This window comes from Capsella rubella, unplaced genomic scaffold (assembly GCF_000375325.1).
Source record: "Capsella rubella cultivar Monte Gargano unplaced genomic scaffold, Caprub1_0 scaffold_1, whole genome shotgun sequence".
In the NCBI taxonomy this organism is placed as follows: Eukaryota; Viridiplantae; Streptophyta; class Magnoliopsida; order Brassicales; family Brassicaceae; genus Capsella; species Capsella rubella.
Window position 1 is genome coordinate 120627 of NW_006238923.1, and position 24677 is coordinate 145303.

The 24677-nt window shown below is 38.7% G+C and overlaps 8 protein-coding genes across 16 annotated transcripts; 4 read left to right on the forward strand and 4 right to left on the reverse strand.

The window, feature by feature from the left end:
• Window positions 1–40: 40 nt before the first annotated feature.
• LOC17899782 (ribosomal RNA small subunit methyltransferase, chloroplastic) lies at window positions 41–2237 on the forward strand. The gene is made up of 10 exons (XM_006305245.2): window positions 41–352; window positions 467–616; window positions 688–744; window positions 819–908; window positions 998–1093; window positions 1187–1271; window positions 1374–1426; window positions 1506–1589; window positions 1662–1772; window positions 1931–2237. The coding sequence occupies exons 1-10, from the start codon at window positions 137–139 to the stop codon at window positions 1994–1996; spliced, it is 1008 nt and encodes a 335-aa protein (XP_006305307.1). The 5' UTR covers window positions 41–136; the 3' UTR covers window positions 1997–2237.
• LOC17897019 lies at window positions 2167–2956 on the reverse strand. The gene has a single exon (XM_006306100.2). It carries the CDS (start codon window positions 2735–2737, stop codon window positions 2291–2293), a length of 447 nt encoding a protein of 148 aa, XP_006306162.1. The 5' UTR covers window positions 2738–2956; the 3' UTR covers window positions 2167–2290.
• Window positions 2957–4716: 1760 nt separating this feature from the next.
• LOC17896759 (protein CELLULOSE SYNTHASE INTERACTIVE 3) lies at window positions 4717–8553 on the forward strand. The gene is made up of 4 exons (XM_023777482.1): window positions 4717–4869; window positions 6276–6371; window positions 6462–6523; window positions 6606–8553. The coding sequence occupies exon 4, from the start codon at window positions 6700–6702 to the stop codon at window positions 8416–8418; it is 1719 nt and encodes a 572-aa protein (XP_023633250.1). The 5' UTR covers window positions 4717–4869; window positions 6276–6371; window positions 6462–6523; window positions 6606–6699; the 3' UTR covers window positions 8419–8553.
• Window positions 8554–8763: 210 nt separating this feature from the next.
• Window positions 8764–15729, forward strand: LOC111828756 (peroxisomal membrane protein 11C). Of its 3 annotated transcripts, none has more exons than XM_023777487.1 (9): window positions 8764–8871; window positions 9212–9313; window positions 14381–14470; window positions 14582–14656; window positions 14746–14820; window positions 14922–15002; window positions 15099–15173; window positions 15250–15423; window positions 15517–15729. In XM_023777487.1, the coding sequence occupies exons 2-9, from the start codon at window positions 9212–9214 to the stop codon at window positions 15550–15552; spliced, it is 708 nt and encodes a 235-aa protein (XP_023633255.1). In that variant the 5' UTR covers window positions 8764–8871; the 3' UTR covers window positions 15553–15729. The 3 variants fall into 3 exon arrangements, with proteins under 3 accessions (XP_023633255.1, XP_023633257.1, XP_023633256.1); XM_023777489.1 differs by lacking the exon at window positions 8764–8871 and adding an exon at window positions 8893–9083; XM_023777488.1 differs by lacking the exon at window positions 8764–8871 and having other exon boundaries at window positions 9109–9313.
• Window positions 9526–14140, forward strand: LOC111828755. Of its 3 annotated transcripts, none has more exons than XM_023777485.1 (3): window positions 9526–9826; window positions 10255–10352; window positions 12237–14140. In XM_023777485.1, exon 3 carries the CDS (start codon window positions 12430–12432, stop codon window positions 14101–14103), a length of 1674 nt encoding a protein of 557 aa, XP_023633253.1. In that variant the 5' UTR covers window positions 9526–9826; window positions 10255–10352; window positions 12237–12429; the 3' UTR covers window positions 14104–14140. The 3 variants fall into 3 exon arrangements, with proteins under 3 accessions (XP_023633253.1, XP_023633254.1, XP_023633251.1); XM_023777486.1 differs by having other exon boundaries at window positions 10291–10352; XM_023777483.1 differs by lacking the exon at window positions 9526–9826 and having other exon boundaries at window positions 9833–10352.
• A 78-nt stretch (window positions 15730–15807) lies between the features above and the next one.
• Window positions 15808–16415, reverse strand: LOC17899430. Its single transcript, XM_006303174.2, has one exon. It carries the CDS (start codon window positions 16392–16394, stop codon window positions 15951–15953), a length of 444 nt encoding a protein of 147 aa, XP_006303236.1. The 5' UTR covers window positions 16395–16415; the 3' UTR covers window positions 15808–15950.
• Window positions 16416–16509: 94 nt separating this feature from the next.
• Window positions 16510–22722, reverse strand: LOC17897533 (K(+) efflux antiporter 1, chloroplastic). 5 transcript variants are annotated; one of them, XM_023777481.1, is made up of 20 exons: window positions 22595–22722; window positions 20908–22342; window positions 20633–20804; window positions 20458–20548; window positions 20127–20263; window positions 19991–20050; window positions 19779–19898; window positions 19609–19677; window positions 19456–19521; window positions 19155–19244; window positions 18848–18952; window positions 18637–18765; window positions 18255–18464; window positions 18006–18155; window positions 17790–17843; window positions 17605–17663; window positions 17303–17369; window positions 16982–17215; window positions 16816–16890; window positions 16510–16740 (listed from the first exon to the last, which is right to left on the reverse strand). In XM_023777481.1, the coding sequence occupies exons 1-20, from the start codon at window positions 22599–22601 to the stop codon at window positions 16615–16617; spliced, it is 3456 nt and encodes a 1151-aa protein (XP_023633249.1). In that variant the 5' UTR covers window positions 22602–22722; the 3' UTR covers window positions 16510–16614. The 5 variants fall into 5 exon arrangements, with proteins under 5 accessions (XP_023633249.1, XP_023633248.1, XP_023633247.1 ...); XM_023777480.1 differs by having other exon boundaries at window positions 20908–22463; XM_023777479.1 differs by having other exon boundaries at window positions 20908–22470.
• A 243-nt stretch (window positions 22723–22965) lies between these two features.
• LOC17899775 (LIM domain-containing protein PLIM2b) lies at window positions 22966–24642 on the reverse strand. The gene is made up of 6 exons (XM_006304321.2): window positions 24549–24642; window positions 24281–24468; window positions 24043–24142; window positions 23927–23949; window positions 23706–23795; window positions 22966–23452 (listed from the first exon to the last, which is right to left on the reverse strand). The coding sequence occupies exons 2-6, from the start codon at window positions 24413–24415 to the stop codon at window positions 23183–23185; spliced, it is 618 nt and encodes a 205-aa protein (XP_006304383.1). The 5' UTR covers window positions 24416–24468; window positions 24549–24642; the 3' UTR covers window positions 22966–23182.
• Between the last annotated feature and the right edge of the window lie 35 nt (window positions 24643–24677).

Consider the following 24677-nt stretch of genomic DNA (forward strand, 5'->3'; position numbering starts at 1 on the left):
CTATGATGTGTACAGAAAGTCAAAATATTCTTACTTCATTGTCTTCGGACCCGATTGCCAAAAAAAAAGAAAGAAAGAACCGGCGCATTTCAGACCTGATACATTCGCAAGCAAAGGCTTGGTCTTATCGGAAATTATGAATGTGGTAATAACATCAACCATCAACTGCAACTCTCTCTCGCCGTCATGGATAAGCGGAGACAATTCCCCGTCAAAGTTTCAGTCGGGGGAAATCTCACGGCGGGGCTCGGGTATGTTCCTGACATGCGCCAAGAGTAGCCCAGATGATTACCACTCAACCCTCAAATCTCTCAATTCTCGAGGTCGCTTTCCCAGGAAATCCCTTGGGCAGGTTCTCTCACTTGTCCTAAGACACATTACGCTTCTGCTTTGTTTTGTTGAGACAAATGGTCGAACAACTTGTGTGCGTTTAAGTGGAATGATTGAAAGTCTGTTTGTGTCACAGCATTACATGTTGAATTCTGATATCAACGACCAGCTAGCCTCTGTGGCTGGTGTGAAAGAAGGAGATTTTGTATTAGAGATTGGTCCTGGGACTGGATCTTTAACCAATGTCCTTATCAATTTAGGTGCTACAGTTCTTGCCATCGACAAGGTCTGCTACAGGCCTCCCTCCCACGCTATCTTAGCAAATTGTTGATTCTGATTTTGCAAATTCATCCTTAGGATCCTCATATGGTGGCTTTGGTGAGCGAACGATTTGCAGGTTCTGACAAGTTCAAGGTAGGTACCTTTCAACCTGTGTTGTTTCTCTCTGATGCTTGTTGAAATTCTTATCATATGGGGTTGTTCTCTAGGTTTTGCAAGAGGATTTTGTCAAGTGTCACATCCGCTCTCACATTTTAGAGAGTAGAAAGTTATTAGATACAGATTCTGCTCTTGCAAAGGTCAGCCACTTTGCTCTAACTCAGCACCACGGATCACATATATCTTTGATTACTTGTTTACACAAATACAACTGTAACACTAATTGCAGGTTGTTTCCAACTTACCTTTCAATATAAGTACTGATGTTGTCAAGCTTCTACTACCTATGGGTGATATCTTCTCAAAAGTTGTTCTCTTACTCCAGGTAAAGCAGAACAAGTTCTTCTTTTTTTTTTTTTTTTTTAAAGGATGATTCCAAATGCTATTTTCATCCTCACAAGTTTTTGCCTTACCTTAGGACGAGGCAGCTTTGCGATTGGTAGAACCGGCATTGCGAACATCTGAATACCGACCCATCAACATTTTGGTCAACTTCTATTCAGGTTCTTATTCCATGATGATCGCAATTTTAACTCGACAAATATTGCAAATTATCAATGTAGTTGACGCTGAAAAACTGTGTAACTTTTTTTTTTGGTTTCAAGAACCGGAATACAATTTCAGAGTTCCTAGAGAAAACTTCTTCCCTCAGCCCAAGGTTTTGCTCCTCCAAACTTTCATCATAACTAACAACCATTACAGAAATAAGAGCGGTATTCCTTTTCTGCTCCGTACAGGTTGACGCTGCAGTTGTAACATTCAAGCTGAAGCATCCGAGGGACTATCCTGATGTTTCCTCTAGCAAAAGTTTCTTCTCTTTGGTAGCTAAAACTCTTTTCAAACTACTAGTTAGATTTTTAACATCAAAACATCTGAAACAAATTCCAAAACAGGTGAATTCTGCATTCAATGGGAAGAGAAAAATGTTGAGAAAGTCCCTCCAGCATATATCGTCATCTCCTGATATCGAAAAAGCTCTTGGAGTTGTTGGTCTTCCAGTCACTGTGAGTAATCTCTCTGATGGATAACTTATATGAGTCTTGGGAAGCAGTTTAAATGAATCATAGATCATATCAATTAATACAAGCTCACAAGAGAGGAAATTCCTATCTTAAAACTGGCATCAATTCTCTTAATATATTGTCCTTCTACAACCTTGCAGTCAAGGCCTGAAGAGCTTACCTTGGATGACTTTGTCAAGCTGCATAATGTAATCGCCAGGGAATAAGATTAACGAGAAGGACCATAAGTATCCATGTTTTGCTGGACATGAGGAAGAGACACTAGATAATCGAGAAAGACCAATCTTTATACAATCAGGAATCAGGAAGTAGAACACAGACCTAATGTTGTTTGTTCTTGTAGAATTTTCTGTGTAGGATGATGATCTTTGTAATGTAAATTTTTGTAGATTTGTAATCCCAAAAACAATATAGTCTTTATTTACAATCACAAAAGATTAGTCATTACAGGAGAAGTGGAAAATCTACAACAAATAAAGAGAGAGAGAGAGAGATCATCATCATGCATGAAACTGGTAGATAAGATCCAAAGCTCTCAACTTGGTGCCGTGTGGGTCGAAATCAAACACAGAATCACGGGCACTCCTTTCTTCCGTCGCTGAAGTCTCCACCACGGCCGAAGACGGAGACAGGGGCCGCTTGACTCTCTTGTTCCTGATGAAACACTCTCTCATCTTCTCCCCCACCTTCTCCACGGCCGAATCTCTATCCTCTTCCGCCGCCAGCTCATTCTCTTCTTCTCCTAATTGCATGGGGTCGAGAGACTTATCGGCTCCCAGCGATGGGATGGAGGCTAGGAAGACGGAGAGGCGTTGGTGGGCTATGCGGAGAGAGGAGGAGATACGGAGGAGCTGGTTCTGTTCGGCAGTGGTTCCGATTTGCTGGGCCATCAGAGTCGCTTGCTCCAGAGAAGATATTAGCTCAGCTACTTGGTCTATGGTTCCCATCTTCTTTTACTGTGTCTGTCACTGTTTTTTTGCAGCTACATATTTTATACAATTCACAGCGAGGGGAGAGACAGAGAGGAGCGCAGCAGAGCAGAGTTTGGTCGGAGGAGAGACTGATGCGTGTTTGTGAGTACTTTTGGGCCTTTAATTTTGAAAATGGGCTTTAATTAGATAATACGCACGCACAACAGAACCCATATTTATAAACAATCTCAAAACCTAATTGGGATAACAACCAATTCATGATTATGCGCTTACGTACATGATTTGTTTTTTTTTGGGGGGGGGTATGATACATACATGATTTGCTGACAACGAAAAGATCATAATCATGATGGGTGATTCGTTATATATATAACTCCAAGGTGGAAAGGTTATAAAAATATATGGATTGGCTTGAATTGATCTAATCATTCTTAGACATTATCTTCTTTGTAAGAAGAGCAAAAGTGTCCTTTTTGTGTGTTATGAGAGTGGAAGAGTGAGAGTAGTAGTAGTGACATATATATATATTTTTGTAGGCATTGAATGTCCCATCTTGAAAATAATGATGCGAAGTGAAGAAGAGAGACGACACCACATGGCCAAATTAAAATTCGAAATTAGTTCCGATGACAAATATGACATGCAAAAACCAAAGAGCATACACGCACGTAATTCCATTCATCCTCAAAAGATTAATATTAGAAAAAACATTACTTGTTGTGTTTTGGGGATCGAAGTTAGTATATATAATTGTGATGAATGAATACAAACAAGCAAGTTGTAACTTGTAATTTACTAATCACAAAAAAATGATAGGAAGTCTGCTGCTGGTCAAATACCGACGAGAATAAGTGAATCATTGTCACGTGAAGCATCAACACTTTTTACAAAAGAATTTAACCGAAATGTTATGTTTTTATTTCTTTGGTATGCCAGCCAAAGTATATATTTTTTTAACCCTTGAAAGAAAAATAAAAATAATAATACCTATTAGTAATTTAATTAGTTAAAGTAGTTACTACTACTATACATACGATGAAAAAGAATAACAAATGTAGTCCTATATATATATTTTGTTAAAAGAAAGTGGTGGGCCAAATCATATATAAAATAAATAAAGGTCTCATCACGCGACACACACATGCTGCTAATTGCTATATAATAAATATATAGATGTATGTCTGGTAGTATTGTAATATTGGAAAAGTAGAAGCACCATATTGTAAATTGGCCAGACAGAGAGAGAGAGAGAGAGAGAGAGAGTTGTTAAGCAGGATTATTTTCAAAAATGATATAAAAATGAATGAAGAAAGAGACATGTGGTGGTGGAACATGGTCCTAATTGTCCGGTTTGGTCAGAGTTGATATGACGATTGACGACGAATGATGATGATTGGAATGGAACGGTTCTCTGTTCTTCTAACGGTAGGAAAAATCGAATTTTTGTAAAGATGAATAATAGCCGTCCGATCGGATCAGAAAAGGAAAACTATACTACTTACTGTTTGCTTTTAATAAGAGAGAGAGAAGTAGATTTATTTAGATGGTTCGTCTCGTCTCTCTCTCTCACTTTTTTTTTTTTTTTTTTTTTTTTTTTTAATTTTCTTTCTTGGGAGGGGAATCTCAGTGACAGATCGACCCCCTTGTTGTAGTAGGCTTTTTTTGTTATTTAAAAAATTTAATTTAATTTATTGTTTCTTTTTGTTTTTAGTAGTATAACATTGTATATTTTTTTTTTCGTCAACTGTTACTAAGCTAAATAAAGAAAAAGAATTATGTTTTTTTTTTTATATAAATAATAAAAATATAAAGTAAAGGAATCAGATTTGATGATCGAACTCGAACCTGTCTTTAGTTTTGTTGTACTGTCCCTTTTTTTTTTATTTTGTTTAAATAATCTTTCTCTCTCTCTCTAATAAAATCGGGTTGAGATTTGAATGTTTTCAAATATTTTAAAATCTGAGCAAAAGAGAAACTAAAAAGAGAGAGTAGGAAGAGCCGAAGAGAAGAGGACTAGGAGGAAGAGGAGGAGCAGGTGTTTCTTTCTTTGTGGGTTTTTTTTCATTAATATTTTTATTAATGGTTTGGAGAGTATTCGAGAGGAAGAGAGAAGTCGGAGCACGCCGCAGCTCCTCCGCTTGCAAAAGGTTTCCTCCTCCTTTCCTTTCAGCTCTGCTTTTGTTTTCTTTTTATTAGCTTCTTCTCTCTTCTCTCTTCTCTCTTATTATTCTCTTGTTTTAACGTTTCTATTGTCTCGCATAATTAATTATTGGGGGTTTTTTTTTTCCCTTAAGGATTACAAAATCTCTTGGCAACTTTTTCTTACTTCATTCTGATTCAAATCATAATAGATCAATAAAATTGAAATAAAAGCTCTCTAATTTCTGATTTGATTCTCATCCATCACTCACCTTTTTATTCTTTCTCCTTTCTGGGTTACAAAGATAGATAACACTCATAAACGTTTTCTTTTCGCAGCAAAAGAGTTTTTTTTTTTTTTTGAAGATTCTGAATCTTAAAAGGTTGGTTCTTTTGAGGTTGCATTGCATCCACAAGTAAAAGAAAATAAAATTAAAAAAATATAAGAGGGAGCTAAACTTATATAATTCAATTCCTTTCTCGTCGATAGAGTGACCAATCTCGTGTTTTTTTTTTTGTTTTTCTGTGATTCTTTTGTCTAATTCAGAATATCAAAACTTTCTCCTCTATCTCTCATTCTGGTCTTCTGTTTTGAATTAGAGATTCATCCATCATCGCTAGTATTTTTTTTTTGGTTTTTTACCCCTAAAGATCGATCATTACTGTATAATTCTCTAAAAAAATCTTGCTTAGCCTCTACATACATAGTTTCTGAATCTCTCTAAATTGCTCGCAACAATTTTCTCAGTCAAGTCAACTACTAAGTTGAAGGTAACATATATACACAAAGTCTTCTATTAAGAAAGATCATCATCCTAATGCTCAGTTTTGGGCTAAGTTCAACATCATTTAGTAGTAGTAGGATCACTCAGTATCTAACTTCCTTACATCGCTGCTTACGAGTTACAAGTTGTGTCTAATGAATACAGAGACAAAGACTTCCCATTGACTTCTCTTCAAAGAAAAGTCTGCAACTTAACTTCGATCCTCCGCCTGATCTTTCCCTTCTGTTACTATCAACACATTTAATCACTCTCTTCACCAATTTACAGCTTCTGCTTCCTTCCCCCATTTTTAAGGAATTTTTTTCCCCAGTCACCAATCTAACCTTTACGAGTTTTGAAAAGTTCTGCATTGACAATGATGGTTCATGGAGACTCGAGAGTATATTTCGCGGCTGTGAATGAGTTTGATGTATTTTATTTTTCATATCTATAAGGGAGAAGCATTTAATGACTATGCATCTACAAACCACTCGAAATGATATGTCGTGGGGATACTTCTTTCTTTTGCTTATGCTGTTAGATGTTGTTTTCCTCTTAACTAATAATTTATATATATATTTTTTTTGTCTTCTACTCTTGTTTGTTTGTGTTCCATTTAAGTTTTGATCTTTCTTAATCTCCAAGTGCAGATAATTAGTTTCGTGATCTAGAATTGTCTGTGAAGAACTCAGGGGAAAATTTTGCATCTTTTTCTTCAAGTGCAGTCAAGGAAACAAGGAGACAGGGTAAGGTTTTGCCTTCACTTTATGTTTCTCTCACTGAACATGTGACAATTCATTCAGAGTTTTGATTGTTCTCTTCATCTCCAACTGCAGTTGGATCGATCTGAGATAACTGGTCGATCTGCCAATATGGCTACAGTTCACTTTCAGCTGAGGTAAAGTTGTACTTTTTTTTCCCCACACACGAGGAAAATAATCGCTCAGACATGTTTAAAGTTTTGTTTTACTTCTCTTCAGGTTTCATTAGCATATAATCAAACACAGATCCAGAAGAGAGAATGAATGTTCAAATAGCCTAAGAAACTGTGACTTTTCTTTCCTTTTTTCTGCAATGGGAACAGTGGCAGAATTGGGAACCATGAGAAAGTTTGGAGCCATAGCAGAAGAGCAGCAAGTTAACCAGATGGTCATGGATAAACAATCAGCAGAAGAATGGTTATCACGCGTCCATTCACTAATACCATCAGTGCTCAGCAAGGCCAGAACGGTTAAGAATTTTGCAGGAAGATGGAAGATGATAATCTCAAAGATTGATCAGATTCCAGGTTGTCTATCAGACCTCTCAAGCCACCCTTGTTTCTCCAAGAACAAGCTCTGCAACGAGCAATTACAATCTGTGGCTAAGACGCTTAATGAAGTGATAGAGCTTGCAGAGTTGTGTTCAACTGACAAGTATGAAGGGAAGCTGCGTATGCAGAGCAATCTCGATGCTTTATCCGGAAAACTGGATTTGAATCTAAGAGACTGTATGGTTTTGATCAAGACTGGCGTTCTCGGTGAAGCTACATTACCTCTATATATCTCAAGTTCATTGGAAACACCCAAAATTTCCAGTTTAAAAGAACTTCTAGCGAGGCTTCAGATCGGTCACTTGGAATCAAAACACAATGCTCTCGAACACCTCCTCCGTGCGATGCAAGAGGATGAAAAGATGGTTATGCCTTTGATCGGACGAGCCAACGTCGCAGCTTTAGTCCAACTGTTAACAGCAACTTCGACAAGAATCAGAGAGAAAGCGGTGAATCTGATCAGCTTATTAGCGGAATCAGGACACTGCGAGGAGTGGCTTATCTCGGAAGGTGTATTGCCTCCTCTAGTGAGGCTAATCGAATCAGGAAGTCCTGAGACCAAAGAAAAAGCTGCAATTGCGATCCAGAGGCTGTCGATGGCAGAGGAAAACGCAAGGGAAATCGCAGGACACGGGGGAATCACACCGCTGATGGATCTCTGTAAGACAGGGGATTCGGTGTCACAAGCTGCGTCTGCAGCTGCTTTGAAGAACATCTCAGCAGTTTCGGAGCTCAGACAATCACTTGCGGAAGAAGGAATGGTTAGAGTCTCGATCCATCTCCTAAACCATGGGATATTGTTAGGATCAAGAGAACACATGGCGGAGTGTTTGCAGAATCTCACTGCAGCAAGCGAAGCTCTACGCGAAGCCATCGTTTCAGAAGGCGGAGTCCCGAGTCTATTGGCATACCTAGACGGTCCGTTGCCGCAAGAACCGGCGGTAATGGCGCTGAGAAATCTAATCCCGTCGGTGAATTCAGAGATGTGGGTGGCTCTGAATCTGCTCCCACGACTGACACATGTACTCAAGTCGGGATCTTCAGGAGCGCAAGAAGCAGCAGCATCGGCCATTTGCCGTTTCGGTTGCTCGGCGGAGACGAAAAAGCTGGTGGGGGAATCGGGGTGCGTTCCGGTGATCGTGAAGCTTCTGGAATCGAAATCAAACGGATGTAGAGAAGCGGCGGCTCAGGCGATCGCGGTATTGGTGACGGAAGGACGGATTAGGCGGGAACTGAAGAAAGACGGGAAGAGCGTGACGAATCTAGTCATGTTATTGGATTCAAACCCTGGAAACACGGCGAAGAAGTACGCAGTGGCGGGGCTGTTGGGGTTGTCCGGAAGCGAGAAGAGTAAGAAAATGATGGTGTCGTACGGAGCAATTGGGTATCTGAAGAAGCTGTCGGAGATGGAAGTAATCGGCGCCGATAAGCTTCTCGAGAGGCTCGAAAGAGGAAAGCTGAGAAGCTTCTTTCACCGGTAAAAAGTAAAACGATAAACTGTGTTATAGTAAGTAAAAACCGTCATGGTTTTAAATTGTAAAAGTTTTAACCCCGTCGCCGTTAGTTAACTTAAACTTTACTCCATATCAAAGAAATGTCCTTTGCTTTGGGCTGTTTCTCAGAAGCTCTTAATATGGGCTTTATATTAGATAAAGGCCCATTAATTAATTACGAGTTATTTAGTAGTTTAATAATTCCCAACAAAAAGAAAAACAAAAAAATACAATGACACAAATACCACGGGTCAATAGTGATCAACGGTCAGATTAGAAAGGGTCAACGTGATCAACGGTCAGAAATAGAAGATCACGGTGCGTGCGTTCTTCTGGCGGCTGCACTGCATCTTCCTCCATAGCTCTGAAATCGAAGTCTTTCTTGTTCTGTTATCTACTTGGTACTACTACTACTCGTACGAGAATATATTATTCGCAAAGGTAAAAGTTATATACTCTGGAACGCTCGAATTGTTGTCTCCTTAGTTGTTTGTCTTACAAATGAATCTCTGTTGTTGGCAAAGGCTGATTTATCACTTTTGGGCTCAGGCTCAGCCAGAGAGAACTCTTCTCCTCTTTTTTTTTCTTTTCCCGGTTGAAATTTTAGGGCTTCTGCTTAGACTTTGGTTATCTCCGAATTTTTCATTCCAAAAGTACGAAACTTTGCTCGACTCAGATTAGATTTTGTTGTGGATTTGATGGATAAATCTGGTTTCTTTGTTCGATTCTTGTATTCTTTTTTTTTTGGTTTTGACTTTTTGGGTATTATTTTTGGTTAAAGATGAGTACCCTTGAGACCACGAGAGCAGAGCTTGGTCTGGTTGTTCTGTATTTGAATAAAGCGGAGGCGAGAGACAAGATTTGTCGAGCTATTCAATATGGTTCTAAGAGCAAGATTATCGGGGGAATTTAAGGGGAATTTAAGGTGTATCTTAAGTAAATAACATTTAAATTTTAATCAAAAAGATTAATTTTGAGTAAGATACGTATGTTAAACAAGATACATTTGATGGGTTAAGATACCTATACGTGTCGCGTTGTGGTTGGCTGTAGAGAAAATATATAATGTTGGAAAAAAAAATTGTTTGTTTTTTATTTCTTTTTTCCTTTCTCTCTCTCTCTCTCTCTCTCTCTCGCGAAAAGACGAAACCGACGAGCCAGGATCGATTTCGTCTCGAATCGATCCAATCTCCGAGAAGAAAGAGCTCCGGCGTCGTAACACTAGTAGATTAGCATCTCCAACGCCTTCGGTTGTCGACGGCGTCGTCGGTTCAGCGTAATCAGTGACGTTGGTTGGCGCATCCGTGAGTAGTTCATGGGATGTCCTTGTTTAGAGTCGACAGCGGAGTCAACCGAAGGACATCTGCTTCATGGGAGGACCAATCGCTATTTGAAGGTATGTTAATTGATGTGAATTTGGTTTTTACAAATTAGGGTTTGTGAGATTTTGAAATTAGGGTTTGTTAATTTGGGGGAAAAGGGGTTTTCGTTGCTAGGGTCTATAATTAGGATAATTACAATCATTTACGAGTTTGTGTATGTTTGTAAGTCCTGATTGTTATAGAAACTACACCAATCTAAATCCGATTTTCTAGGGTTAGTGGAATTGGGGAAAATTTTGTTTCATCTGATTCTTAAATTCAATAATACTCTCTTGCATCATAATTGTTTGTTGAAATTGAATATGTATGAGCACGAGTGAAGATCTGGATTTTTATACAAACTAATTTTGGAGCATCTGATTCTTATTCATATGTTTCAATCCTCTTATGTGTTGTTGAATAATACTCTCTTGGATCACAATTGTTTGTTGAAATTGAATAGTGTTTGTTGTTTTCATTTTGACATATGCCATGGGAGTGTGACATGAGTAAAAAGATACTGTAAGGATCAATGGCAAAGGAGTATTCAACTGAAAACAGGTCAGAAAATTATGTACCCTCTTTCTGTTTCTTTGTTTGTTTAAATTTGTATTGAACTAGGTATAGAATTGAAAGCTGTATCTTGGTTAGTCATTAAATGCATGTTGGTAGTAAACTGTCTCATCTTATATGTGTCTATGTTTAAGTGGATAGTACATATGTGTTTATGTTTGTTGCCAACTTGTGTGATAGTACATATGTGTTTAAGTTTGATTAGAATAGCTAGTTTGCTTTTCATTTAATGGACTCCATAATTGTGAGTAACACTAACCTAACACTAACTCATAAACCTAGTCGATTCTCTTGAACTCTCTTTCATTCTCATTATCTTTTCATCCTCATCTGATTCAATGTCTATTCTGTCTCTTTCATTCTCGATTTTCCTTCTGTTTTCCATCTGTTTTTAGGCTCTTTTTCTTCTGTTTTGAGTCTCTTTTCCTTCTGTTTTCCTTCTATTTTCCTTATGTTTTGAGTCTCTTTTCCTTCTGTTTTCCTTCTATTTTCCTTCTGTTTTGAGTCTCTTTTCCTTCTGTTTTCCTTCTCTTTTCCTTCTATTTTCAGTCTCTTTCATTTACTTTTCATTCTCTTCACCAATGAATCCATTTGCTAATTCTCCTGGCTTCATGGATCTTCTAACCAGTGAAGTAGATTCCCGTAGCTTTCTACCCAATAGTGTAGAGCCAGCATCACCAAGTATTAGACTTGGTGATTCTGAAATTCCTCTCTTCAGCTCCCAATGGTCAGAAGCACCCATAGAAGGTTCAAACCCAACTGCTAACCGCACACCAAGGACAAGGAACTCATGGAGCACTGCTGAAGATCTAGTGTTGATATCTGCATGGCTAAATACTAGCAAGGACGCCATTGTAGGCAATGAGCAACGAGCAGACGCCTTCTGGAAGAGGATTGCAGTCTATTGGGCTGCAAGTCCTAATGTCTCAAGCTTGAAAAAGAGAGAGCCAGGCCATTGCAAGCAAAGATGGGCAAAGATCAACGAGGTAGTTTGTAAGTTTGCTGGAGCTTTTCAAGCTGCAACAAATCAGCAGTCAAGTGGGATGAATGATGATGATCTCATCAAGCTAGCACATGTGATTTATGAAGAAGATCAGAAGAAGAAGTTCAATTTGGACCATGCATGGAGAGCTTTGAGATATGAACAGAAATGGTGTTTATTGAACGCTAATAAAGAGAACGAGAAGAGTAAGAAGAGGAAAGTTGGTCTTGATTCCCAAACTGATGGAGCGTCTCAAGTTTCCGAGAGTCAAGCTTCCCAGAGTCAAGGAGAGTCTCAGGCTTCTCAATCACGACCAGCTGGTGTGAAGGCTGCAAAGGGTCTAGCCAAAAAGTCTGCAACAAGTTCACTGAATGCTGAAGCCGGAGTGGAGAGATTGCAAAGAATGCAAACTATGTGGGAGCTAAAGGAGAAGGATTTTGCTTTGAAGCAACAAGAGCATGATTTGAATGATAAGTTGGCAAACAAAAAATTGCTTGATTCTCTTTTAGCTAAATCTGATTCTCTGACTGAGCTTGAAGAAGAGCTTAAAGCCAAGCTAATTAGAGAGATTTTCTTTTGAATCTCTTATGATTTGAATTGGAAGTTTATGTTTCTGTTTGTGTTCTATATTGTTTGTTGTATGTGTTTATGTATGTTCTTTGAAGGATTTTGTAATGTCTTCTGTAATGTGTTGTGTAATGTCTTGTGTAATGTTTTGTGTAATGTCTTGTGTAATGTAATGACTTGTGAGTTTTATGTGTAATGTGTCCTGAAATCAATGGAAGTTTATGTTTATGTTTTGTGTTGTGTCCTTTTATGTGTTAACTTTATCTAACAAACAAGATATTATTTGTGATTCATTGACTTTCTGTTTGTGCATATGAATGTAGGTCCATTCACGGGGAAGTTTTAGAAGAAGAAAACACCACACAATTGGTTCACAGAGACAAGGCAATTGGTTCACGGACACAGCCCACACACCACACAATTGGTTCACGGATACAACACACACACCACACAATTGGTTCACGGATACAATACACACACACTTTCATAACTTGATATAACTTGATATAAATATGTATGAAGTCACTTGAACTTGTCATCGCACACTTTCTCTTTTCTCTTGACTTTTCTCTTCTACACAATTGTATTGTATTCACTTTCTTTTTCACAACAATTGTATTCACTTTCTGTTTCACAACAATTGTATTCACTTTCTATTCCCACAATTTGTATGCAATTTCTCTTCAACACCATCTTATTTTCATAACTCTCGTTCACAACGAAAAGAAAAATATTTTCACAACAAGAATATATTCAAGTCTTTCTTATTTCATTCGCTTTCTTTTTTTACATTCTACTTTTACTACCAAAGTTCTAACCAAAAAATTCTACCAAACCACAAAATTGTTATTTACTTCTTTTTTTGTTATATACAAAATGGCATCATCTTCTCATGATGAATTTTCACAATTATTGAATGAAGAATTTGATAATCTTTTTCAAGAAGAATTTGATAATCAATTTCAAGAAGAATTTGATAATTCTTTGGAAGAGCATCAACAACCCAGAAAACCGAGAAAAAAGAGAGTTCATATAGAAAGACATCGTGAAGAAGGACACATAAGGTTATGGAACGATTATTTTGGAGATTATGCAACATTCCCGCCTAATCTATTCCGACGTCGTTTTAGAATGAATAAGAATTTATTCATGCGTATCGTGGATCGACTAACTAATGAAATTCCTTTTTTTCCACAAAGAAGAGATGCGACCGGAAGGTTAGGATTCTCTCCACTACAAAAGTGTACAGCAGCAATTCGCATGCTTGCATATGGTTGTGCGGCTGATGCGGTTGACGAATATCTTCGGATTGGTGAAACCACTTCCATGAAATGCATGCAACATTTTCTTGACGGTATTATATATTGCTTTGGAGATGAGTACTTGAGAAAACCAACCGCAGAAGATCTTCAAAGGCTACTCATTATTGGAGAGATTAGAGGATTTCCCGGGATGATGGGAAGCATCGATTGTATGCATTGGGAGTGGAAAAATTGTCCAACCGCTTGGAAAGGTCAATATACACGAGCCTCGGGAAAACCAACGATTGTTTTGGAGGCTGTAGCTTCGCAAGATCTTTGGATATGGCATGCGTTTTTTGGACCTCCAGGTACTTTAAACGATATCAATATTCTTGATCGTTCTCCTGTTTTTGATGACATCTTACAAGGACGAGCGCCAAAATGCAAGTATGTAGTCAACGGAAACGAGTATAGTTTGGGTTACTATCTGACAGATGGAATTTATCCAAAATGGGCCACATTTATCCAATCAATCCCACTTCCACAAGGTGATAAACCTTCTTTATTTGCTGAAAAGCAAGAAGCTTGCCGTAAAGATGTAGAGCGTGCTTTCGGAGTTTTGCAAGCTCGATTTGCAATTATCAAAAATCCGGCTCTTATTTGGGATAAGGAAAGAATAGCAAGTATTATGCGGGCATGCATAATACTTCACAATATGATAGTAGAAGATGAAAGAGATATGTATACTCAGTTTAATGTCAGCGAATTTCAACAAGCGGAAACTGAAGGAAGTACACGAGTGGATTTCTCGTATGATACATATATGCCTTCAAATATCGTCGATCTGATGGCCGCTAGAACTCGACTTCGGGATCGAACTAAGCATGAACAATTGAAGAACGATTTGGTCGAACATATTTGGAGTAAATTTTCTTCCAATCAAGTTTAAATTTATTGTACTTTATGTTATAATTTCTATCTTATAATTTATCTCTTATGTATGTTTTCAAATTCTATATTTTGCAATAATTATAAGATTTTCTAAAAATACAAATTATAAATTTGTTTAAAAAAAAAAAAATTTCTAAGATACCCAACTTAAGATCCTACCAATAAACACATTCCAAAACTAAAAACAAAATCAAAACTCTTAAACTCTACTTTTTTAAATTTTATACTAAATTAATACTAAGATACCCTAATTAAAAGACTACCTATAATGTTGCTCTAAGTTCTTAAGCGATGGACAGCCTGGCACTGCTCAAAATGTCGACAAGTCCACCAGCTTGGCTAGGAAAGTTTTCCGTCTCTTCAAGGTTGGTTTCTTCTTATGTTTGGAGATTGAATTCTGTTAGCTTCATCTGTTTGGGATATATACTATTTGATTTAGGAACTAAGCTCTAAGCGGTGTTCTTCTTGTGGTGCAGTTTGTGAATGATCTTCATGCTCTCATTAGCCCTGTTCCCAAAGGCACTCCACTCCCGCTTCTTCTTCTCGGAAAGGTAGTGTTGTTGCTTGCTTTTTAGAGCTTGTTTCATTCCCAACAAAATGATTCATCTGAAACTGATGATTCATGCTCTGATTCTCGCAGTCTAAAAATGCGTTGCTGTCTACCTTCTTGTTCCTCGATCAAATTGTGTGGCTTGGCAGGACTGGGATTTACAAGGTGTGGTGTGGAAAAGTCTGCATTATAAGAGTCTTATATTCTCATGTTAAACTGAAACTGAGGTTTCTAGTTCTGTTTCTGTTCCGAATCTGCTGTTATAGGACAAAGAACGCGCTGAGCTTCTTGGACGTATATCCCTCTTCTGTTGGATGGGCTCATCGGTCTGTACATCCTTGGTTGAGGTTTGTTCACTGCCATTGAATTGTTTCTCAACTCTGGTTCAAATGCAGTATGGCACTGTGTAATGGCGGCTATTATTAACTTGTCGAGATGTTTAGGTTGGGGAGCTTGGTAGGCTGTCAGCATCAATTAAGAAGTTAGAAAAGGAGATAGGGAATAAGGATAAACATCAGGTAAGATGCCTCAAGCTATGATTCTCTTTCTCTATTGAGTGAAGAAGTAATTTTGCTGATCAAGATAAATGTGCAGAACGAGCAATACCATGCGAAACTAGAGAAATCAAAGGAGAGGTCGTTGGCGCTGGTGAAAGCAGGGATGGATGTAGTTGTTGCTTTTGGATTGCTTCAATTGGCTCCGAAGAAAGTCACTCCACGAGTCACAGGCGCTTTCGGATTCGCCTCCTCTCTTATCTCTTGCTACCAGGTATGTTTTCAAGAAAACAGTGTCCTTATATATATGTTTTGCAACCTTGCTTTGGGATCAGTTCAGTGACTTAAAAATCTGTCGCGTGTGCAGCTATTGCCGTCACATGCCAAGTCCAAGACGGTCTGAGAAAAGGAAAAGATAGAAAATAATGTAGTTGCATGCATGTCCAGATGTTCCATATAGTCTGGTTATCTGTGTTCCCCTTGTTTCTTTATTTTCAAGACTTGGTTGTTAAATTTGTCTTGGTTGATACGTTTTGTTTGTGTTAACTTTTGTGGTATAGTCTGATGATAAGCATTTGCAGTCCCCCGTAGAATAACAATAATTAACATTGCACACTAAAATACATTTGTAGGGCTTTGATTCGAATACTCGAATAAAAAAATTAAAAAAAAACTCTGTTGATCTCCAACATTTGTTTGAGAAATGGATAGAGCAAAAGAGTAAAAAAGAAAGAAAACCATCCCGGAAAATGTATAAAACGCTAACTTACTAATGTATATGGTATGATAGGACGTAATTATTCATCTAAAGGATTCGAGGCAGTGATTCATCGTGAAATCTGTGTTCAACTCGCAGTGCTGCAGCTGCAATGATAGTCTCGTCTGCTGCACTGATGATGATGATGATGAAAGCACTTTTACCGATTCATCCAAGTTTGAAAGCCACCTTCGTAACTTTGCCTTGGTTTTAGGCTTTGTTCCGATCGCTAGCTTCTTCTCCTTCTTCTTCGTCTTCCCCACTCTGGTTTCTCTTACTCTTTTACGCTCAGACTTGACCGTTTGCTTCTTCATCTCACGGCTAGCTGCGGATAACGCCACAGACAACGACGATAGGTTTATTGTATTTTCCTTGCGCCCTACATCTATGGCCTCGATTGCTTTCTTCATTGACCCGAGATTGAACGCAGATGCACCACCGCCTTCCTCGTCACTCCGCCGTCTTGTTCTCTTTGTTTCCGGCTTCATCCTTCATGCGGCTTGCTTGCTTACTACACTTTTTACTGGCCGACTTAGGGCATTTATATAGTATATTACCCACTCGAGCTTAACTGGGCCTTCTTTCGGCCCAATAACAATTGCGTTACAAAAACTGCAATATTATTATATTCGTTATTAAGTAAGAGATGAATATCACCAGAATGAATAAAATAAAAAGTAAAAAAAAAACAAAACAAAACAACGGTCATCAGATGGCGAGTGTGCCGCCTTCGATTATCTGGTTTTCTTCAGATGCATCCGACGGTTGTTGAGGTTTAGGCTTACTCGTCCTTGAGAAACCATAGCCCAGAGAGCTTCCGCTTGCTTCACATAGCTGCCATTAACCATACAAATCAAACCAGACTCTGATATATATAAATAAATAATAAAAGGAACTATATAAACACACCTCTGTCAGCTCAGACAAGTGACGGGTTCTGAACTCGTTAATTGTGTTTGCGATTTCCGATGTCGGTAATTTGGCCTGAAAAGCCCCAAAAAAAAAAGGATCATGATCATGATCATGCGCTGGTGAGGATTACTTCCACTTATAAGAAAATCATTATGTTTTTTACCTGAGCAAGAACAGCAGCTGCCAACTGTAGACTAGGCTCCAGAGTCTCTGGGACAACCGCAGTAGCACCCGCTTTTTCTAGATTAAGACCATGAACTACATCGTGTGCACGGACAAAGGTTTTGACATTGGGGTAATACTTGCTCAATGCCCAGACACATCTGTAGTTTGCTCCTGGTGCGTCTAAGGCTACCACAGCAGCGCATGCTCTCTCAGCTCCAATTTTGTGGAGAACCTGTTGCACAAGTGAAGTCATATTCAAATGCTGGTATAACCTGTCACTCTCTAGTGTCTCTTTTCTCTTTATTGTGATGGTGTGTACCTCTCTACTACCAGCGTCTCCGAAATAAACAGGAAGATCCAAGGAACGTCCGATAGTCACTCTATCACTGTAGATTAAATACAGGTTACCATACAATGTGGTATGTGAAACTGGTTGGTGCAATACAGGCAGTCTTGAAACTAGACTTATAAAGCAGAGAGACTTATATGTAATCTCAGCGTGTGTGTGTGTGCAAATTACTTATCGTCCCCACATTTCCAGTTTGATATGAAAACAAAACATTTGAAACCCACTTTAGCCCACAAAGATATTATTTGACAACAGAGGCAATGTTATGTTACCTGCTGACATCCAGGGCAACAAATGGGATAAGTCTTTCCGAGAGAAGCTGAGCGATTATCTACAAGCAACAAAACAAAAGATGGTCATGAGGTTAGAAACGACGAGCTATCCTGTGAAGCAGACTGTCTATAGAGAGGCTCTCATATAAGATCATAAACTAAAGAAGTGCAGATAGTGTATAAACCTGACCAACTCGACCAAAGCCGCAAATAATTATGTGATCTTGCAAATCATCAGTCTGCAATTAAAATCAGACAAGAAAATACTCATCAGTCGGCCTTATAATGATTTTCTCAACTTGAGAACTCGTGTGAGCTACACTGATGTCAGGTGGTACCAGGATTGATTGATTATTTCCTCAAAGAGTTATATGCGATAAACGCAACATCATGATTCCTACCTCACTCTCAACCGGCAATAAACTTCGAACATCATGCAACTCAAACCGAGAAGCAATTAACTGGCCGCCAGCAGCTAGCCAAGGTGTGATAGCCATTGAGATTCCCACGACAAGAAATAGCAACGAAGATAACTGGGGAGACATTATACCCTGGAAGAACCACATATTAGGCCTAAAGGGTAAAAAGTAGTTGAAAACCATTACGTTTTGAAGAACATTGCTGCTTATATACTCATGTTGATAACAAACCTGATTGACAGCTTCTCCGAAAGCAACAAATGCAAACTCACCGCCTGGGGCCAGAAGTAGCCCGACCCGAATTGCAGATATTATTGAAATGCCGAACAATTTGCCCATAATCACGACTAACATAGTCTTGCCCACTATCAAGAGTCCCAAAGTTCCAACTATGACAGGGAAATTAGAGAGAAGTAATTTTGGATCAATAGACATGCCAACCTGAAATGAGAGGAACTCTTTTTGTTAGTTTTTATGCCTGTGCTTACAGTTGATTACTAGTTTCAGGATCTTACTAAAACACAAGTATAGTTTTTCCTTTTTACCATCTATGATTCGTGATTCTTTTTAAAAATGACAAATATGGATAATTTTTTTAGGGAAGTTATATTACCGTCATGAAGAAGAGTCCCAGTAAAAGACCACGATATGGAGCAATATCTGATTCTACTTGCAAGGAAAATTCCGTCTCTGCAAGGAGTAGACCAGCCAAAAACGCTCCTAATGCCATGGAAAGTCCAGCCTGATTCATAGAAACGGAAAAATTAGGCTACGAGAACGAGCACCAGTAAAATAGTCCAATACCAACAAGGTGACGGTCATACCCTCGCTGTCAATAAACTTGTCCCAAGAATAACAAGAAGTGTGTTGGCAGAGAATATCTCAGCGTTTCTGTTTTCTGCAATTTGCTTGTAGATTGGTCGAAGAAGCTGTATGCCACAAAATGCCATAGATTAAAAGTCTATTGAACTAGATGAATTGAGTACTGGAAGTAGCAGTGACAGCACAGTAGTTCATGAAAACATGCCTCTTCCTTTTGTAGCAAATCTAAAACACTCCACTAACAACTTGGGTGGTAATTAACTTATATTAATATCCGGGATCTTAAAAGTTAAAGTATCTGAGACTTACAAGACGGCCACCAGCAATTATGGCAGTAATAGCAACTGCTGCTTTGACTGCAGCAAGCCCAAGAGCTTCAGCTATGGCTTGAAATCCAATCTGAAAACAGCAATTAGCAACTTAGCATTTTGCTTCCTTAAGTATATCTGGCATAGTAGCAATTTGAACCAGCAATAGCAACAGATGACCACAAAGTTTCTTCTTAAGAGATCAACGAAATGATCAAACCTTCTTACACAATTACCAACACATGGCATCGAACAGAAAAACAAGCCGTACCCAAAAAAAGAAACTCTAGAGATGAGCTTACCCCTCCTTTCGACGAATTAGGTGAAATAAGTGGGATGAGAATCAGTAAAACAACTACAGCTAGATCCTGTGAAGAAAAACAACAAACTGATGAGAAATGAACCAGCATAGTTGGCGTTATACAAGTACAATATTAACTCTGTTCTGAACCGACCTGGAAAAGCAAGACGGAAAATGAAGCCCTTCCATGTCTAGATGTACTCTCACCTCGTTCTTGTAGAACCTGAAAACCAGGTATCATAGCGTTATTACATAAAACATGTAAGGGATGTTACAGACTTCCTTTCATTAAGACCCCTATGTGAATACAACCGAAAATGTTACCTGAAGGACAACAGCAGTGGAAGACAGTGCCAGGCCATTTCCAATCACTATTGCCGCTGGACCAGCCAGACCAGCAACATAATGGGCAATCAATCCAACAACTGCTGCTGTCAATAGAACCTAGATTTCAACAATAGTGTGGTACAGGTTAAGCATGTACGTATTGTAGTTGATAAATGATGTGGAATGAGATACGCAGATCTACATATCACCTGAGCGGAGCCTAATCCAAAAACATATTTCTTCATGGAACTCAGTCTTTCAACAGAGAGCTGTCAAATAAAATCAAAACAAAATTTGACCGCAGTTCGAAAGCAAAAGGATACATAAACATATATCAAATAGTACCTCAAGGCCAATGTTGAAAAGCAAGAAAACAACTCCAAATTCTGCGATGGCCCTGGTCCCGTGCACATTACGGATTATCGAAAGACCAAATGGACCAATCAGAATTCCAGCTGCCAAATACCCAAGAACAGGGCTGCCTATACATTGCAGCAGATGAAGCCATCAAGATGGCACATAAATCTCTATGCAACATGATTGCGAGACCAGAACTGAAAATGTTTTTGACTGATGAGAACATGGAAATCGTAGGAGTTTGAGGGAAAAGGAAAACGAAAAGTGATGCAATAAAATAGAAATAACAAAACAAAAAAGAATCCTACTTAGTACTTACCTCCAGGAATTTTCTGAAATAGAGGCACGAATATGACGCTTGCCAGCAGTAACCACAAAAAATCAAAAAGGGAAGCTTCTTCCTCATTGACCTAATAATGGTAGAAAGTTTCAGCCTGCAAAGTAAATTTCAAACAATTTTCACTTTGAAAAAGAACAAGAAGAATCATTAATACCTCCTGGTGAGGGAGCATCTCAAGTAGTTTTTTAATTCTCTTGGGAAGTTTTTGCACTTGCCGGATGAATGGCTTTGTATTGGAAGAGCCATCTTCTGTACTAGTGCTGATAACATCTGGCTGTTGAAGCAGCTGATTGTTTCCCCCTACTCCATTGGAGTATAGTGTCAGTCTGGAAGGAATAAGAAGACCATATCAACAAAAAGACAAAAATTTAAGTACTAAAACGATCCTTTAAAATTGACGAAAGAAAAAGAGTAAATTTTCAAACTGACCCTGCTCCAAGAAGAGCCAACCCAAGAACTAGCTTGGGCCATTGCTTTTTGACAGAATCAACGAGACTCGCAAACACAGTAGCGGTCCCATCTGGATTGGAAGAGAAGAAAGATGCAGAAAAGAAACGGGAGGATTTATTAAAGGATGCCTTGGGAGAATTAAGAGAGGAACCCTCTTTTGGCAGTTCTTTCTCCTGTTTTTTCGTCTGAACATTAATCTTTGGCTTTTCAAAATCTGCTTCCACCACTTTAGAAGGCTCTATGATTGGCTTTCCATTCTCATGATCGCTTGACTCATAAGGCTGAGTTAGCTTTTGAGTCTTCTGACCAGCTACATCAGGCACAGGATCAGATGTGTTGTTTACCGCTAATAAATCTTCATCTTTAGGTGATTCTTTTTCAACCTGATGGCTTACATCTTCAATATTACTTGAAAGTACCTCCTCATCCTCGACAGGAGTTTCTTCATCCGAGAGTTGGGCCTGAGTTTCCTCAGGGGTCTGAGAAATGGAGAGAGACTTTTCTGCTCGCTGCAAAGCAATCTCTGCATCACTAACACGTTGAGTAGCCTCGAGCTCAAACGCTACAGCTTGCTCAGCCAATTTCATAATATTAGCGACATCCTCCTCGGCTTTCAACGCATCGATCTGTATAGTCTCAGCAACACCATTCAACTTGTCCACTTCCTTCTGCAGCTCGACTTTTTTGCTCTGCAAACAATTCAGCTGGGCCTCACAATTTGCTAAATTCACATGGCATTCCTTTATATCATCCTTGGCAGCTAAAAGGGCATCTTCTTTATCACCAACGTCATCTGTTTCCTCAGTGGCTTGAGACACTTGTGGAATATCATTCCCTGCAGCAGATGCTTCAAGTGATTCCACTATAACCTGGAGCCTAGCTTCAGCAAGAGACAACGCCATAGTAGCCTTCTGAACAGCTTCCTTGGCAAGACATTCCTCATCAACGGTATCTCGAATGAGATCAAGGGTTTTGTTAACGTCAAGCCAAGCAGTAGCGGCTTCATCCTTGAGTGCTATGGCTCTTTCTGAGATTCGCTGAGCCTTTTCCTCAAACATGGTACTATTAAGTCTAGCAACTTCCAAATCTTTAATTGCCTTGAGTAGTAGCTCCTTGAGTTCCTCCAAACTGGCGTCTTTCTCCTCTTTAGCATCAGTTTCATCACTGGTTTCGGAATCGGAAGATTCCCCAGTTGGATCATCACTACCTAGAGAATCATTGCCCTGGCAACTTAGCCTAAATCCAAAACCTTGGAGGGGAGTGCCAAGTAGTGATTTCTTTTTGCGAGAATGCAAATGACTATAATAAAACCTCCTAGAGACACCCGTATTCAAACACGACGGCACTTTAGAATCCCATAATTTAGTGCTGATTCGTTTCGGATTTGAGAAGCAGAAGAAGTGACTCGCACCACCTCCACCATGAAATAAAGGCGGCCGTTGAACAGTAGACGCAAATTCCATGTCAAAATGAGTATTTTAAAAGGTAGAGACAGACTTACTTTGTTCCTCGAACCTCTTATATACTAAAAACACCTGTGAACTGTGCGGAGCAGTAAGAAAGAAAAGAACAAAAAAACAAAAAAAAATCGAAAATTCGAGGAGGGACATCATTCATATATCATCATCACAATACAGAGAGACAAGCGAGAAAGATAGACACTAACCAATCATTGAAAACTGAGTACGAGCAGATAGATGGCGGAAACAAAGTGGCTCCTCTTCACTTCCGGTTTTTATTTCAAATTTCCCAGTTTAAACTTATTTTAAAAAACTCCATGAGAAACGTTTCTCGCCGACCAGACATCATCAATTTCATCATCTTCAAAGATTATTTTCCGTTTTCTAGACTTTATTTACGAAAACACCCTCGGTCACCTAGGTAGACAGAGATATAATGAATGATTCATATCACCCGATAACCAGTTGGTTTTATCCCGGTTTATAAATTTATCATAGTTTGAACCGAATAGATGATAATACGGTTGTTATCTATTTCACATATATTTTAATTACTCATAGAGTCTAACTAGCCATATACTACAATACGAATGAATCTCCATCACTATGCATATCACAATCACACTGTCGAAAATCATATTGTTGGATTGTGACAACGAACGAATCAAAAGAAAAAATCATGTCTTGATTATGGAAACAACTCATTACAATTGAAAATCAACTCTTCCCCCGCAACATTCAATCACTCAGCACTCAACAAGACATATATAATATATATATATATATATATATATTCAAGACTGTGAATCGCCGTTTTCTTCCTTAGCCTCGACTGCGATTTCTTCCGTAGCCTCTGGAGGAAGAGTGTTGCCTGAGGCCGTGCGACGGTGGTTCGCTGCTTGGAGCACGTGAGCGTAGTTTCCTTTCTCCATGAAAAGTTGGTTAAAGTGATGCCGGCAATACAGAACACCGTCTAGGGAGGCGTAAGAAGAGTGGGTGAGCGTACAGCCACCGTGAGCGCACCGGAAACATGTCTTATGGAAGCATTCTCCTTCCATTTGTACCTTTTAGCAATTAACCGAATCAAATCAATAACCAAATTCCACGTTATACCCATCAATTCAACATTTTCTTGAACCAACAACCACCAATATAACGTTCTGAATTAAAAATCTAAAGTAAACAGAGCACCTAAAATTTCTTGTTTCTACAGTACCAGTTCATTGCAATTTTGGCTAAATCTACAAAACTAAAAGTTAGGGACTTGATGGTGAGTATTCGGAAAAGAAGCAACATGTAAGGAATGCAAATACTAACCTTTTCAAGAGGGTAAACAGTTTTTTCGCAAGCGGCACACTTGTCTTGTGTTCCACAGAAGATGGAAGATATCTTACTGGGAGTCTTAGTCTGTAATGTTGAAATTATCAATACAGTCAATTTCTCATATCAAATTCGCTGAATCATAAAAGAATAAAAATGAAAGTTTGATACTAATTATCACATGGAATGATCATTGTAGAGAGAAATGATGAACGTACCAGCTCTGGCTTCTCAATTTTTCCTGACAAAAGAAAGAAATTTGTTACAATTACGATGATTTGAAAGAAAAAAAAAGATAAGAGAGATTCGACATTGGAGATATTATAATATGAACCTGGTTGAAAGTTTTTGCTGAAATTGCCAGATTCCTTGAAGAGTTGCTCAAAATGAGTCTTGCAGTACAAGACTCCGTCCATGGAGGAATAATTGCTCATCTGCCATAATGCATAAATATTGTTCCCATGTTTGGAATCATTCATTTAATAATATCACCATAGAAGATCTGGACACAAAATCTAACAAGGAAATTGACAAGTGTAAATTATATTATGTATAAGAGTAATGCAACATACCACAAGGGTTCCTTTGCAATGGGTGCACCTGAAGCAAGACTTGTGGTAAGGCATCCCTTCAATGGACAACATGTCCACCACATACACTGTCTTGTCGCAAGCATTGCATTTGTCGAGAGTTCCTGTGAAAGACATTTTTTTTGCTTTTATCTTTTTTTTTTTTTTTTTTTGTTTCCTTCTCCAAGATCCTGAATGGAACAGGTAATTTTTATGAAAAAATCAAATCAAGAGGTCATCTGAGGAATTAGTTAAAGAAGGAAACCTTTACCTCAGACAAAGGAGCAACCTGCGAAATTTCTGTCCTCTTTTATACGAAACCTTGTTGCAATTGTGAGGTTGAAACGGAGGAATTTTTTTTTTTTTCTCTCTCTCTCTTGATTGTGCAAAACCAACGAGA

What these genes read in the sequence shown, in the direction of transcription:
- LOC17899430 (XM_006303174.2), bottom strand. Translation starts at nt 16,394, where the DNA reads ATGAAGCCGGAAACAAAGAGAACAAGACGGCGGAGTGACGAGGAAGGC.
- LOC17896759 (XM_023777482.1), top strand. Translation starts at nt 6,700, where the DNA reads ATGGGAACAGTGGCAGAATTGGGAACCATGAGAAAGTTTGGAGCCATA.
- LOC17897019 (XM_006306100.2), bottom strand. Translation starts at nt 2,737, where the DNA reads ATGGGAACCATAGACCAAGTAGCTGAGCTAATATCTTCTCTGGAGCAA.
- LOC17897533 (XM_023777478.1), bottom strand. Translation starts at nt 22,541, where the DNA reads ATGATGTCCCTCCTCGAATTTTCGATTTTTTTTTGTTTTTTTGTTCTT. An exon ending in ATTTCAGAAAATTCCTGGAG is followed by an intron (nt 20,264 to 20,457) that starts GTAAGTACTAAG and finishes TGCAATGTATAG; the next exon opens with GCAGCCCTGTTCTTGGGTAT. An exon ending in CAGCTGCTGTTCTTGCTCAG is followed by an intron (nt 16,891 to 16,981) that starts GTAAAAAACATA and finishes GGGGCTTTTCAG; the next exon opens with GCCAAATTACCGACATCGGA.
- LOC17899782 (XM_006305245.2), top strand. Translation starts at nt 137, where the DNA reads ATGAATGTGGTAATAACATCAACCATCAACTGCAACTCTCTCTCGCCG. An exon ending in ACTTCTTCCCTCAGCCCAAG is followed by an intron (nt 1,427 to 1,505) that starts GTTTTGCTCCTC and finishes TGCTCCGTACAG; the next exon opens with GTTGACGCTGCAGTTGTAAC. An exon ending in TTGTTGGTCTTCCAGTCACT is followed by an intron (nt 1,773 to 1,930) that starts GTGAGTAATCTC and finishes ACAACCTTGCAG; the next exon opens with TCAAGGCCTGAAGAGCTTAC.
- LOC111828756 (XM_023777487.1), top strand. Translation starts at nt 9,212, where the DNA reads ATGAGTACCCTTGAGACCACGAGAGCAGAGCTTGGTCTGGTTGTTCTG. An exon ending in GTCGAGCTATTCAATATGGT is followed by an intron (nt 9,314 to 14,380) that starts TCTAAGAGCAAG and finishes CTATAATGTTGC; the next exon opens with TCTAAGTTCTTAAGCGATGG. An exon ending in AAGTTTTCCGTCTCTTCAAG is followed by an intron (nt 14,471 to 14,581) that starts GTTGGTTTCTTC and finishes CTTGTGGTGCAG; the next exon opens with TTTGTGAATGATCTTCATGC.
- LOC111828755 (XM_023777485.1), top strand. Translation starts at nt 12,430, where the DNA reads ATGAAGTCACTTGAACTTGTCATCGCACACTTTCTCTTTTCTCTTGAC.
- LOC17899775 (XM_006304321.2), bottom strand. Translation starts at nt 24,415, where the DNA reads ATGTCTTTCACAGGAACTCTCGACAAATGCAATGCTTGCGACAAGACA. An exon ending in CAGCAAAAACTTTCAACCAG is followed by an intron (nt 23,950 to 24,042) that starts GTTCATATTATA and finishes TTCTTTTGTCAG; the next exon opens with GAAAAATTGAGAAGCCAGAG. An exon ending in AAATTGAGAAGCCAGAGCTG is followed by an intron (nt 23,796 to 23,926) that starts GTACGTTCATCA and finishes TCAACATTACAG; the next exon opens with ACTAAGACTCCCAGTAAGAT.